The sequence below is a fragment of the Tursiops truncatus genome, chromosome 6 (assembly GCF_011762595.2).
Source record: "Tursiops truncatus isolate mTurTru1 chromosome 6, mTurTru1.mat.Y, whole genome shotgun sequence".
NCBI classification, from domain to species: domain Eukaryota; kingdom Metazoa; phylum Chordata; class Mammalia; order Artiodactyla; family Delphinidae; genus Tursiops; species Tursiops truncatus.
The window spans coordinates 106,975,071-106,990,500 of NC_047039.1; the positions used below are offsets into that span (position 1 = coordinate 106,975,071).

The window sequence follows — 15,430 nt, forward strand, 5'->3', positions numbered from 1 at the left end:
TGCATCTTGAATAGCACTTTACCATATAATTTAGAGGAGGCTTAGGCTTCAGAAGAAATGTACACTTTCTATAAGCCACAATTTAAAAAAAAAAATTTACAGTAATAGATAGTGTCTCTGTTTAGCATGCTAACTTATAATATGGTGTCTGCAACTTTTAAAAATTGTAAAAGTAATTCATACTTGAAACAAAAAGTCAAATAGAACGAAAATATCCAAACTTAAAATGTTCCCCTTACTTTCACTCCCACCCTCCAAACTACTATTATCAATTCTTTTTTTAAAATTAATTAATTTATTTATTTTGGCTGCGCTGTGTCTTACTTAGTTGCGGCACGCGAGATCTTTTAGTTGTGGCATGCGGACTTCTTAGCTGCGGCATGCATGCGGGATCTAGTTCCCCGACCAGGGAGTGAACCCGGGCCCCCTGCATTGGGAATGTGGAGTCTTACCCACTGGACCACCAGGGAAGTCCCTCAATTCTTAAATTGGAAGTTCATCTCATGTTCGAGGAGGAAGGGTAGATCAAGATTTATGAAGAGGGAAGGGATGGGCGAGGCATTTTCAAAATTTACCCAATTTTTTACTCTATCTTGATTTTTATTTCAAGGGGGAAAGTATGACTTCTGAGTGTCGTACTTTATTACAACTTTATTACTTTATTACTCTGTATAGTTTCAAAGTCACATGACAGCTGTTTTTGGTTTCCAGTATTTTCTAACCCCGATTCTCTTTTGTTGCAGAGCCAGATCACATTAATGGACATACCCGTGTTTAAAGCCATCCAGCCAGAGGTCTGTACCTTGTTCTCAACACTCTGCTACTAATGCTGGGGCTGGGAGGGGAGGATTTAGTCGGCCATGTTAGACTGACTCAGTTTCCCGGTTTCTCTCTTGAAGTCTCTATAAACTCACGTTATTGATTTAAGCCCCCATTAAAGAGAGCATCCAGGAGCTTTCCATTCTCAGAGGTGCTCACTCTTTGAGTCAGGTGTTTAGGTTCTCCAGAGGATATCACTGCATTTGGCCCCCTCTGGCAGGGCTGTAGGCAGTCGGTGCCTACCGCCTTCACACCTGAGTCAGGCCTGGCCACACTGATTCCTTTGCCCAGGCCACCTCTTCTGGAGATGCTCACTGTTGAGACAGAGATGGGAGAGAACATCTCCTAGAGAGCCTTCTTTCTGTTGATACCAAATGCTGGTGGTTGCCTTGTTTCTGATTTTGAAGCCAGTTGCCGCAACAAAACACATACAAATTCATGTTAAAAGCATACATATATTTTTAGAAACAGCATATTCAATAAAGAGAAAAAAAGTTGATTTTAGTCTTCGAAAAAAAATCCCTGGAAATGTTTAGCAGTTGATAACGAGGCTTTACAGTTATTTTAGACAGGATTCTGGTTTTCTTATCAAGTAATAGAAATCCATTTCGAGTAGCTGAATAGGCAGAAGAAGAATTTGTTACAAGCATAAAGGGGGCACTTTCAGAACCTGTGGCATGGAGTTCAGGCAGCCTGAAGAGCCGAGCAGGACACAAGCCCTCTCCCTGCTCCCTGCCTCTCCTCTGCTTTTCCCTCTCCTCTGCTTTCCCCTCTCCTCTCTCTCCTGCCCGCTGTCCTGTCTGCCCCTGTGGTCCAACCTGGCCTCCCCGAAGGGCCCATATTTACGTGATGCTGTGGAAGCCACCTTCCACACCTGAACCAGCAAATCTTAGTCCAGCCCCACTGAGACCCGTGTCCGGTGCTGGTTCAGAGACTCAGGTCAGGAGTAGGTGGCCAAGATGAGCGAGAACAGCTGAGAGGACCCAACCTTGTGAGTGGGGTGCAGATTTCAGAGAAGAGGGGTGTGGGTGGTGGATATGTCAAAACTATGGTGTGAATTCCAGAACACCACTCTTAACATGATGCCCTTCTTCTTACAGACTTTGAGAAGAACAGCATATTTTAATACAAAGCCAGACAAAGGATCCAGGCCTTCCTAGAGCTGGCATCCAACCCACCACACATTAGGGGGAAACTAGTATTGCTAGCTGCCCTCAGCATTTGTGTGAAGACGTGGCAGTGATTTGTATTTCGGTGTGTGTGTGTGTGTGTTTGTGTGTGTGTGTTGTATTCATTAGGTTTTGGGGGCAGAACTATGTTTGCTTTTTTGAACTGGCTGACTTCAGTCTTTTTCTATTTTCTTCTAATGTGGGATTACACATTCTTTCTAATTAAAAACAAAAACAAAAACAGAAGACAGCCCAACACACTACATGTTGGAGCCTCTTGGGGAAGTAGTTGTGCGATGGCTGCCTTAGTTCTCAGCTGAACCCGGCTCTGCTTAGCTTTGATCTGGAGAAGTTTAGACGCTTGGATCTTTATTCTTTGTCCTGAGCATCAAGGAGGACAGCCCAGCCTGCTGTGAGGCCAGGGAGGCTGGGGTGGCTGTTTGGGCTGACTGCAGGAGGGAAGGGATGGGGAATTCTTCAGAGGCACAAGGAGGGGCAGACCGAGACTTTTCCCAGGGCACTGCAGTTCGGAAGGTGCCTCTTTCAGGGCATATCTCGTTTCAAGTTGTCACAAGACATTAAGGTGGAGATGTTTTGCTTTCAAGACCAGCTTGGAGCTGTGGTTCTCAATCGTGGCTGCACGTCAGAATCACCTGGGCAGCCTTGGAGACACGGGGTGCCTGGACTCCACCCTAGACCGTGGAATCTGAGTCTCTGGGTTAGAGTCTAGAACACAGTCAGCTGTGTTTTGTATAGAAGCTTACCAGGTGATTCTGCTGCAGAGTCAGGATTAAGAATGAACTGCTTCGAGGTATCTGGAGAGACCCTAAACTTTTATGTCTTAGATCTATGATATGTTAGCTAAAGACGGAAGAGTTTATTACTCTTTGTCATTGTCAAAATTGTGGTTAAAAGGAGCACCCTGGGAGCTGTCCCAGCTTTCCTGCTCTTGTTATTGCTGTTAGCAGACTGAAAACTGCAACTTTTCCCCTTGATGATGTCTGCCACGTTATGGCTGGACCACCCCAGCGTCGGAAGCACATGTATAAGGGACACTTGTGCGTTTGATGTAGACGAGACTTTCCAGGAAGCAGAGGCCAGCACGTGAGAGCAAGATGGGCATTGTGAGTGGTCTGGACTCCCAGAAGATCAGGAAACCTGCGCCTTTCAGCCCTGACTGTGCATCAGAATCACTTGAGGAGTTCCGTAAAAAAAAAAAAAAATCCAGATGCCTAGGCTTTATCCTTGGAGATTCTGATTCCATAGGGTTAGAGTGGGGCTGGGAATCCATTTCAGTCAGTTGTAGTCACTATTCTTTTTGATGCATAAATTACCCTGCCTCTAACCAATGGGAGCCCTTTCATGTCATCTCCTGTATCCTTTTAACACGATCCCATTATTTTTTGATAGCTTCCTTGCTCTTTGATACAACAAGGTATGCTAATTTCCTGCTGAAGACCTGGAATCAGGCATTCCCTCAGGAGTCCTGGTTCCTTTTAGTGGAGGGTAGTATTTAGAAACCTGCAGTCTGGGTGAGAGGATGTTCATTGCTACTGGATTGCCACTGCTTTTAGGCCTTTTTGGTGGACGGGGCTAGGAAATATTTATTTTTTAAAAGGAAAAGTCATGAGTTCATGATTGGGTAGGTAGTATTATTTCTCCACAATCCTTCCTTCCCTCCTCATCCTTGTCATGACTCCCCTGTGGGTGGTGTATATTTCCTCACCCCATGGACTTTGTGCCTGGCCCGTGACTTGGGCACAAGTGATGGGATGCAAGTGGTGAGCTGAGCCAGTAAGAGGCAGGAAGCTTCACCAGCCATCTCGGAACCTCCGCTCTCTGTGAGGGACCCATAGCTATTGTGCATTTAGCCCAAGTCCCCAAATAACATTAAAGATGACCTGACCCCGACCCAAAGCCTGAATTCCAGCCTAACCTGGCACAGCCCAGCCAACCCAGCAAAGATTAGCTGAACTGCAGTCACTCGCCTGACCGATGAGCATGAAATAAATGTTGTCATTGTGAGCCTCTGAGATTTCAGGATTGTTCGTTATACCACTTTATCATGTGGAAACACGACCAATACAATGTTCATCTTTCCATCTTACATTCCAGGATTCAAATCTAACATTCCAGGATTGTTAACTTAATTCCCTTGGTTTTTATATGTTTTCTTTTACACTGACAATTCTGGTTTCTAACAACAATAAATAATGACTTTTTTGTATTACCCCATGATATATATGTATAATAGTTTTAAAATAACATCAGTATTACTATTAACCAGCAGACTACTAGTTAAATTTGAGCATTTCTTTGCAGTTCTGTTTGTCTTTAGTTTCTTTTCTTCTCTCCCTCCTACCACTTACACATGCAGGTGGGCCTCCCTCCTTGGCTTCTCCTAAAGGTCTTTGGAAGCACCAGGGCAGAGAAGGAGTTTATGCTCACTTGGTTCTGAAGGGCTGCATCCTGAGAGACCCTGTTGTAATCCCAGTGCCTGGAACACAGTAGATACTCAGTTAATATGTGTTGAATGAGTGAAGAGTGACTGAATGACTGAATGAGAGGAGAAGCACTGTAGCAGAACATTATCTGACCAAGTTTAGGCACATTGCCAAGGAGGGCGTACCAAGTAAGGGGACGTGATTACCCGGTTGCCTGTTTTGCGGTGTAACCACTTCCCCGAAAGCAAGGGTTTTTTCTGGTGAGCTCAGTCTTTGAAGATTCAGATTTCCAACTGCTGTTGATAACTGAGGGTAGAACTGTGGCTTCTGCTCATTTCTGCAAGGGGGACTGCAAGAGCATCGGCCCAGGGCTTAGAGGAAGCCAGGCAGATGGTGAGTTGAGGATTGGCAGAGAGCAAGTAAAATGGAAGTTAGCAAATATGGAACCATAACTGCCCGGTTCCCCAGTGACTCCAACAAGTGACCAATTTTATCAAAAACTGGCGAGTTAAGGCAGATACAACTTTGTAGCATAATAGCTCACAGCTGTGTTTAACTTACTAGCTGTGGCCTAGAACCCTATCCCCACCGTGGTGGATTGGGTTGCAGGGCTGGGTGGGTTCCTGGCTGCCATGGCTCGGGGTGGGGGCTGCATTGTGAAGGAGGACTTTCTGAGGGGTCCTGGTGGCAGCAGCCTTGGGAGAGGGTACATTTTCAGGGTGGCAATTTTCCCCCCAGCCTTACCTACCAAATCTGTCTGTCATCATGCCCACCTCCCAGCCTGTGGAATTGAAGGCCCAGCAGTTTCTCAGAGACCAGTTTGGACGTTGGAATTGTTTTTGTCATTAGTTTTAACATGGAGCATCAAGGGGGAACTGCTGTTCTTAGAATGTGCTGAAAATGTGCACGCTCTGTGCTTGACTCAGCCCACTTTCTATCCAAGCCCAGCTGCTAGGCCCACTGGTGCTGCCCGGTGTGCTGGAGAGCACGGGCTCAGTCTGGCAAGGCAGGGTGCAGTCCCAGCTTCACCCTTCCTAGCTTGGACTGTGGACAAGTTACTCATTCTCCTTATGCTTCAATTTTCTCAAGTGTAAAATGGGGGAACCATAGTTTTCACCTTACAATGGGCGTGTAAGAACTCAGGGCAATGCCTGCGTATGCTAAGTTCCCAGTAACTTGTGGCTGTAATTTCTCACCGGTGCATATTTTGAACAGGTTCTGTGCATTTTTTAAATGTTTATTTTTATTTATGTATTTGGTGCACCGGTCTTAGTTGCAGCAGGCAGGCTCCGAATTTGTGGCATGCACACTCTCAATTGCGGCATGCGTGTGGGATCTAGTGCCCTGACCAGGGATGGAACCAGCCCTGCTGCATTTTTTTAAAATGAATGAATTAATTATTTATTTGGCTGCATTGGGTCTTCATTGCTGCATGCAGACTTTCTCTAATTATGGCGAGCGGGGGCTACTCTTCATTGTGGTGCGTGGGCTTCTCATTGCAGTTGCTTTTCTTGTTGTGGAGCACGGGCTCTAGGTGCGTGGGCGTCAGTTGTTGTGGCATGTGGGCTCAGTAGTTGCGGTGTTTGGGCTCAATAGTTGTGGCTCGCGGGTTCTAGAGTACAGGCTCAGTAGTTGTGGTGCACGGGCTTAGTTGCTCCACGGCATGTGGGATCTTCCCAGACCAGGGATCGAATCCATGTCCTCTGCATTGGCAGGCGGATTCTTAACCACAGTGCCATGAGGGAAGTCTGGGTTCTGTGCATTTTGTTTTTGTTTTTTTGTGCGGTACGCGGGCTTCTCACTGTTGTGGCCTCTCCCGCTGCGGAGCACAGGCTCCGGACGCGCAGGCCCAGCGGCCATGGCTCACGGGCCCAGCTGCTCCGTGGCATGTGGGATCTTCCCAGACCGGGGCACGAACCCATGTCCCCTGCATCGGCAGGCGGACTCTCAACCACTGCGCCACCAGGGAAGCCCAAGGGTTCTGTGCATTTTGGACATGAGATCATGCTCCAAAGAACATTCAGTGATGCCTGGGTGGGAGCCAGTGGCCCAGAGGAGGTGATGCTCTGAGTATCAGAGTGGTTAAGAGCACTGTACTTGGAGTCCTTCAGACCCAAGTTCACACCCTAGTTCCGTGGATGGCAGGGAGGCTGCAGTCTAGATGGAGACTCACACCATGGTGACCTGGGGGCCATGCGAAGACTGCGTGGGAAGACTCTCTCTGCCTTAAAGTCAGGACACTGGCACTGAGCCTTGAAGGCTGAAAGGGATCGTATCTGAGGGCTGATTCAAGGAATGGGATGGGAGTGGGAAGGGCATTTCAGGCAGAGTGAATAACTCACTTAAAAGGCAGATAGTATATTTACCAAAGTTTCACACTACTTTTAGTGCCTGGCTTCTGGGGAGAAAAACCGGTGAGTCCATTGTTCTCTCGGTTCTGTGTTCCTCAAGGGCATGGCTTCCGGGGATGTGGGCGTGCTCACCAGAGGTCAGTGTGTCCTTCTCTTGCTGACTGGCAGCTGGGGGTGTGCAGGGTCTCAGAGGCATGTGGATGGGTGTCCAGCAGGCCCGAGTGTGATGGAAACAAACTGCGGTGGGTACCAAACTCAGTGAGGTAGAAGGTGTCTCCATGTGCCTGTGTTTTCCAGTCTTGCTGTTCCTGCCGACATTGCTCCATCCCCGCTGCCAGATTTCTCAGTAGTCAGGCGGACCTTCACTCATCATTCACTTCTTCATCTGTCTGCTGTGCCACATGCTGGAGAGACAGAGGCAGAGGGTCATGGGCACCATCCAGTGAGAGTGAGGGGCGGACATGTAAACGGACAGTGGACAAGAGGTATTTGGGGCTGGCAGGGCCTCGAGGAGAGAGTGGCGGGTAGAGGGGTCAGGAGGCAGAGCTTTAGCTTGTTAACCTTGGGGGTTCACGGAGGGGTTTCAAAAGGGGAGTGACATGGACAGATTTGTATTTTAGGATGTTCATTCTAACTGCGGAGACAGAGCCCACTGCAGTCAGGGAGACCGCTTTGGGGAGTGTGCAGCCGTGGGGGGAGGCAAGGGTGGTAGTGATGGTGGGGAGGGGCCTGGCCCTAGACTGAATAGGGGGCTGCTGTTAGGGCCGAGGCAAGAAGACACAGCAGACAGAGGGGTGCACTCTGCCTGTGGGGAGCAGAGGGAAGAGCAGAGGGCAGAGAAGGAGGCAGAGGAAGTGGCCCTGGAGGCAGGAGGAGGCCCAGGGAGCCCAGTGTCCTGAAATCGAGCAGGGTGGTGGGCAGCGTTTTGTCCAGGGGAGGGAGGCCAGGAGGTCCTGGAAGGAGAAGGATTTCAGAGTTCAGGGTCAGAGGTGGGGTCGCTCTGGCCACTGTGCTTGAAGGGGTGATGGCTGTGCTTGTGGGTAGCTGAGGTGGAGGGGGATGAAAGTCTTTCCAGGGGGAGGTTGAGGTGCATTGTGACCCAGAATTGAGAGGACACCACCCAGTGTACAGACCTCCCCGATGGCGGGAGAGGTGGGAGGAGGAAACTGTGAGCCAGAGCTGAAGGCGAGAGCATCCTGGGCTCAGGAACCGATGGCAACGTGGAGGGGAGATGGAAAGGCCCAGAAATGGTTCAGAAGAAGGCTGCAGGCCTAGACTGGAGCTTCATGAAGGAAGGAACCAGAGTGTCACCAGCACCTGACACTTGGGTTTGAGGCACAGGCCAGGTGCTGAGTGTCAGTGGAAGGCAGGCAAGGGGTGTTCCAGTTGGGCATGCATCCTGGATCCTCACTCCCCTCCTCCCTGCAGCCCTGGAGGGAGCCTGGGATTTAAAGGGGATATATATATGTATAGCTGACTCACTTTGTTATAAAGCAGAAACTAACACTCCATTGTAAAACAATTATACTCTAATAAAGGTGTTAAAAAAAAAAGTTACCTCAAAAATAAATAAATAAATAAAGGGCAGATCCGGTGAGAAGGAGGCGGTGGGAGCTCATTAAGAAATGTTTTGGGAAAATGGAGGCGGTATCCAGATAGAACGCTTGTCCCTGGGGGGCACTCACTCTAGAGAGATTTGTTTTCACCCTTCCCCAAATCAGGGCTTGAGTCCTTGGGGCCTGGCTGGACCCGCATCTGCTGGTCTGCCGAGGAATGGAAGACTCCCCACTGAAGTACACGGTTTCCTCTGGGCCACATGACACGTTGCAGTTCAGGAAAACACTGCCTGTGGGTTCAGGAACCTGACCCTCTGGCCTTTTGTCTGGATGCCATTTGCTTGCTCTGAAGAAGCGGGCATTCCAGAAAGCAGAGGTCAGTGTTGGATGTCGGACAAACCCTGTGTGTCTTTGCTGCTCCTTGGAATCACAGCGTTTGGCCCTGGGAGAAGGGAAGAACGTTGCCAGCAAGGCAGTTTTTTGTAAAGAGGAGATCGGTTTCGCTGACATCATTAAAACCCCTCTTTCAGGTCACATGCTGGGCCATTTTCTCAGACCATTTCCCTCCACTGACCCAGCCTAGCCTAAGCCACTGCCATCTCTCCTCCGATCACATTTCCCCACGTTCAATCCCGGCCCCTCAACCTCCTCTCTGTATTCGGAGACATCTTTCTAAAGCCAAAATCCGACTGTGTCCCTGTCCTGCCTAGAACCTTCTGAGGTTCCGTGCTCCTAGGATGCCGACCTGCCTCTTTTACCCAGCTGGCCAGGCTCTGCATGATGGGCCAGCAGTAGACCTCCGGCCGCAGCCCACCGCTCCATGCTGCCCCGCAGCCTCCCTGGTCTCCCTGCCTTCCCCCGTGCTGTGCTCTCCACCTGGAATGCCCACCTCTTCCCCATCACAGGCGATTCCTCCTCCTCTGTCAGGAGATGGAGTGAGCAGCTTAGATCTCAGGGTGCTGCAGGTTCCCCTCGGTTCCCTCTCACCTCACCATCTACCACTGCTCATGTACAGTGCTCTTCACCACTGTGCTGAAATGTCACGACTTTGGAAAGTCTGAACGATTAGTGTTTCAAGTCTGTCTCCCTCCTAGATTATAAACTCCGTGGATGCAGGGATCATGCCAGTACCCCATATCCTGTGACCTAGCACAGTGCCTGATGTTATTTGTTGAATATATGTAGGATGTAGTAGTAATAATAATAATAGTAAGGTCCCACTGAATACTCTTGACGTCTACGCTACCCTGCCTCTCCGTTAAAAAAACGGAATCAGGTAGTAGCGGGTGAGCCAGCTGCCCTCCAGTTGGGCCGAGACCTGGGGAGGATGGCTCCAGCGTTTCAGTGTTGATGTTAGTTAGCAACAGAAGCCTGAGCAGCTGTCTTTCTCATCTGTTACTGCTCTGAGTTTGCATTTGTTATTTGCTTCTCATTTCCTAGTAATCACTCTATCCTTTGTAAGGATTTCTTGTCACAATGAAAACAAAGTGGGAACGGGCTTTCCCCCAGCTCCCTTCATGATGGAGACAGAGGTTGGAGTCCCTCTCTGGGCCCCAGAGAAAGACCTGCCTGAAGGGTGGGGAGAGCCGTCTGGGGCAGGAGTCGGGTCTGACTGCAGACATAGGCCAGCAGCACATTTGATCCAATGAAACCAACACTGCAATTTCCAGACTCATTTTTTTCCCCTTCTTGAGTGTGGGTATGACATTAGTGCTGGTTAGAAACCAAATTTCCCTTTAAATGAATTAATAACACAAAACAGAACATTTGGCGAACAGCTGTTTTCGTCCATGGGGACTTGCCTCCTGGTTGCGATTCTGTCTGCGAGAAAAACAGGGTTCACTTAGACTCTTGCTGCAGGAGCAACTGCCTGATTGCAGGCAGTTTGGTGGGATGGGAGGCTCACGCTTCGGAGGCAGGAAGATCTGCATTTGAAGCCTGGCTCCGCTGCTCTCCAGCTGTGTGATCATGGCAGGTTCATTTACCTCCCTGGGCCTCGTTTCCTTAATTGTAAAATGGAAATGATACCCGTCTCACAGTGCTGTGATGCTTCAAGGAGATCACGTGGGCAGGCAGCCTGGTGCACAGCAGAAACTCAACAAGATATTTCTCCTCTTTTGAGAGAGGTCAGTGATGTAATAAGGAGAAAAGCAACAACAGGCTAATAAGTCAAGCTTAGAAGGGCCCTGGGCTCAGCAGTGTGTCGAAATCTCTGAGGAAGGACCTTTTGTCACTGCTGTTCCCTAACTCCAACCACAGTGGCACATTATGGGGTCAATACTTGTCAGGAGTTGTTGGATGAATGAGAGGCAGGTAGAAGAGCATTTCTTTCTGGGCTCTGGAGTGAGAAGGACTAGGTTTGTATCTCTGGGACCATGCTTAAGTCACTTAATCACTCCAAGGCTCAAGTCACATGTCTGCAAAATGGAGCTGATGATATGACTACCTCAAAAAGTTGGACATGAGGATGGAGTGAGATTTTTTCAGCTTTATTGAGGCATAATTGACATACAATAAATCATGCGTAAATAAAGCCAATAATTTGATGAGTTTGGATGTATGTATATACATGTGAAACCATCATCAAATCAAGATAATAAACATACCCATCACCCAGAGAGTTTCTTTGTGCTCCTTGCAGCCCCTCCCTCCTCTCCACTCCCACCGCTGTCTTCTTAAAATCAGGTAATATAAGTCCTTAAAATGTGTTCTTCTATTTCAAAATGGTTTTGGCTATTCTAGTCCTTTGCATTTCCATAGGAATTTTCAAATCAGCTTGTTAGGTTTTACAAAACTTGCTAGGCTATGATTGTGATTGGGTTGACTCCATAGATCAATCTGGGGAAAATTGGCGTCTTTACAATACTGCGTCCCTGGAACCATGAACATAGTATGCACATCCATGTATTTAGGTCTTCTTTAAGTTATTTTAGTAACGCTATATACTTTTCAGTGTATAGGTCTTACACATCTTTTGTCAGATTTATTCCTAAGTATTTCATTTTCCATGCTGCTGTAAATGTTATTTTATTTAAATTCCAATTGTTCATTACTAGTTTATAGAAATATGACTGATTTTTGTAAATTGACCTGTATCCTACAACTTTGCTAAACTCACTTATTCTAGGAGCTTTTTTTTGTAGATTCTATAGGATTTTCTACAAGATGATGATAGCTCTGTGAATAACAACAGTTTAGTTTCTTTCTTTCTAAACTAGATGCTTTTATTTCTTTTCCTTGTCTTATTAACTGGCTATAATCTCTAGTACCATGTTGAGCAGAAGCGATGAGAGCAGATATCTTTGGCTTGTTTCTAGTCTTAGAGGAAAAGTGGCCTTTCGTTTTTAAGTATGATATTAGCTGTAAGCTCTAGGTTTTTTATACGTGGCTTTTATCAGATTGAGGGTGTTCCCTCCTAATCCCAATTTGCTGAGAATTTTTGTCTGGAATGGATATTGGGTTTTATCAAATGTTTTTCCTACATCTATTGAGATAATCATATGTTGGGTTTTTTTTTTTTTCAGTCTGTTGCTAAGGAGAATTACATGATGGATTTTTTGAATGCATTCCTGTGATAAACCCCACTTGGTCATGATGTAGAACCGTTTTTGTATATTGTTGGATTTGATTTGCTAAAATTTTGCTAAGAATTTTTGCATCTGTGTTCATGATGAGGAATACTGGTCTGTATTTTTCTTTCCTTGAAATGTCTTTTTCTGGTTTGAATATCAGTTTTTTAAATATCTGGTTTTAATATATTTCTGGTGTAATACTGACCTCATAAAACAAGTTAGGAAGCATTCTTTCCTTTTCAATTTTCCAGAAGAGTTTATTGGTAGAATTGGTATGATTTCTTTTGTAAATATTTGGTAGATTTCATCCGTAGAGCCACCTGGACCTGGAATTTTCTTTGTGGAAAGGTTTTTGTTTTTTCCTTTTAAATAGACTACTTTTAAGAGCAGTTTTAGCTCACAGCAAAACTGAGCAGAAATTAGAGAGTGTTCCCATATACCCCTTGTCCCCACCCCGACCCCCGACCGTTTTTTCCACTATCAACATCCCCATCAGAGTGGTACATTCATTTCATCGATGAACCTACTTGACACATCATTATTACCCAACATCCATAGTTTACATTAGGGTTCACTCTTGGTGAACCCTTGTACATTTTATGGGTTTTGACAAATGCATAATGACATGTATCCACCATTATAGTATCATACAGAATAGTTTCCCTGCCCTAAAAATCCTTTCTCTATTCATCCCTCTCTCTCCCCCTTGGCAACCACTGACCTTTTCAGTGTCTCCATAGCTTTGCCTTTTCCAGCCCGTCATAGAGTTGGAATCGTACAGTTTTATGGCCTTCTTTCACTTAGTAATATGCATTTAAGCCTCTTCCATGTCTTTTCATGGCTTGATTAACATTTCATTTTAGCACTGAATAATATTCGATCGTCTGGATGTACCACAGTTTATCCATTCACCTGTCTTACTGCGAGACATCTTGGTTGCTTCCAAGTTTTGGCAATTATGAATAAAGCTGCTATAAACATCCAAATGCAGTTTTTTTATGTGTAGATATAAGTTTTCATCCCCTTTGGGTAAATACCATGGAGTGCAATTGCTAGATTATTGTGGAACGGTTTTTAACTATGAATTCAATTTCTCTAATAGATGTAGAGTATTCATGTAGTATATTTCTTTTTTTTAGTGAGCTTTGGTTGTGTTTTTCAATGAGTTTGTCTATTTTGTCTAAGTTGTTAAATTTATTCCCATGAAGTTGTTCATAATATTCCCTTACCCTTTTAATATCTATAGGATCTGTAATCATTTCCACTTCCTCATTCCTGGTATTGATAATTTGTGTCTCCTTTTTTCTCATCAGTCTGGCTAAGGTTATCAATTTTATTGATCTCAGAAAAAGAGCATTTGCTTCCATTAGTTTTTTCTATTGCTTTTATGTTTGGTAGTTCATTGATTTCTGTTCATATTTTTTTAAAAAAACATTTCCTTTCTTCTGCTTACTTTGGGTTTAATTCACTCTTCTAGCTTCTTAAAGTGGAAGCTGAGGTCAATGATTTGAGACCTTTCTTCATTTCTAATGTAGGCATCTGGTGCTATAAATTTCTTTTTAAGCATTGCTTTAGCTTTATCCCACACATTTTGGTATTTTGGACTTCTACCTTCATTCAGTTCAAAATGTTTTCTAATTTTCCTTTTGATTTCTTTTTGATCTGTGAATTATTAAAAATGTGTTACTTAGTTTCTAAGTATTTGGGGATTTTCTAGGTATTTTATGCTATTGATTTCTAATTCCATTGTGTTTAGAGAACATACTTTGTATGGTTGGAAATTATTTTAAATTTATTGAGATTTTATGTATGGCATAACTATGGTCAATCTTGATAAAGTTCTGAGTGAATTTGAAAAAAATGTGTATTCTGCAGTTTTTGCATAGAGCACTCTATGAATATAATTGAGGTCAAGTGGGTTAATAGTATTATTGAAGTCATCTATATCCTAACCTAACTGATTTGCTACTTATTTGTTCTATTGATTATTGAGAGAAGAGTATTGAAACCTGCCATTATAATTGTAGATTTGTTGATTTCTCTTTAAATTCTATCAGTTTTTGCTTTATGCATTTTTAAATTCTAGTATTAGCTGCATAAACATTTACAATTAGGTCTTCCTATTGAATTTACCCTTCATCATTATGAAATGACCCACCTTATCCCTGGAACTATTCTTTGCCCTGAAATCTACTTTGTTTGATAGTATAGCCGTCTTTCTTTTGATCAGTGTTAGCATGTGCCATGGTTTGAATGTACCTCCCAAACTCATATGTTGAAATCCAGACACCCACAGTGATGGGATTAGAACGTGGGGCCTTTGGGTGGATCCCTCATTATTGGGATTAGTGCCGTTAAAAAGAGACCCCAGAGAGCTAGCTCATCCCTTCTACCATGTGAGGACACAGTGAAAAGATGAACCAAGAAGTGGGCCCTTACCAGACACTGAGTCTACCAGCATATCCTGGACTTCCCAGTCTCCAGAACTGTGAGAAATAAGTTTCTGTTGTTTATAAGCCACTCTATTTATGGTATTTTTGTTATAGCAGCCTGAACAGACTAAGAGAGCATGATATATATTTTTCATCCTGTTACTTTCAACCTATTTGTAACTTTATATTTAAAGTGGGTTTGTTGTAGGAAGCATATAGTTGAGTCCTGCTTTTTTTCCCAATCTGACCACCTCTGCCTTTTAATCGGGATACTTAGACTATTTATATTAAATGTGATTACTGATTTGGTTGGATTTAACTCTATTCTTGTTCCCTCTTTCCTCTTCTTCTGACTTCTTTTTAAGTAATTGAGCATATTTCATGATTCCATTTAATCTCTTTTATTGGCTAACTAGGTATAATTTCTTTTAGTGGTTGGTTTAGAGTTTATAATATACATCTTTAACATATAACAGTTTACTTTCAAGTGATAATATACCATTTCATATTTAATATAAGAACTTTAGAAGAGTGTACTTCTATTTACCTCTCTCCCATTCTTTGTAGTATTGTCATACATTTTACTTCTACATATGTAATAATCTTCTCAAGACATTGTTCTTGTATTTGCATTAAATAATTATCTGTTAAAGTCCCTTATCTTTTAAAGAGATTTTTAAAAGTACGTATATTTGTAGTGAGGTGGATGGACCTACAGTCTGTCATACAGAGTGAAGTAAGTCAGAAAGAGAAAAATACCGTATGCTAACACATATATCTGGAATGTAAAAAAAAAAAAAAAAGGTTATGAAGAACCTAGGGGCAGGACAGGAATAAAGACGCAGACATAGAGAATGGACTTGAGGACACAGGGAGGGGGAAGTGTAAGCTGGGACGAAGTGGGAGGGTGGCATGGACTTATATATGCTACCAAATGTAAAACAGATAGCTAGTGGGAAGCAGCTGCATAGCACAGGGAGATCAGCTCGGTGCTTTGTGACCACCTAGAGGGGTGGGATAGGGAGGGTGGGAGGGAGATGCAAGAGGGAGGAGATATGGGGATATATGTATATGTAGAGCTGATTCA

At 44.7% G+C, this 15,430-nt stretch overlaps 1 protein-coding gene across 16 annotated transcripts in view; it reads left to right on the plus strand.

The window, feature by feature from the left end:
• The window catches only part of RALGPS1 (Ral GEF with PH domain and SH3 binding motif 1), a 290,080-nt gene that overhangs the window by 60,332 nt on the left and 214,318 nt on the right, over positions 1-15,430 (plus strand). For all 16 annotated transcript variants that reach the window (XM_073806615.1, XM_033858613.2, XM_073806619.1 and 13 more), the window contains one exon: positions 744-794. In XM_073806615.1, coding sequence (XP_073662716.1) covers positions 744-794 — 51 coding nt within the window. The remainder of the gene's footprint in view (positions 1-743; positions 795-15,430) is intronic.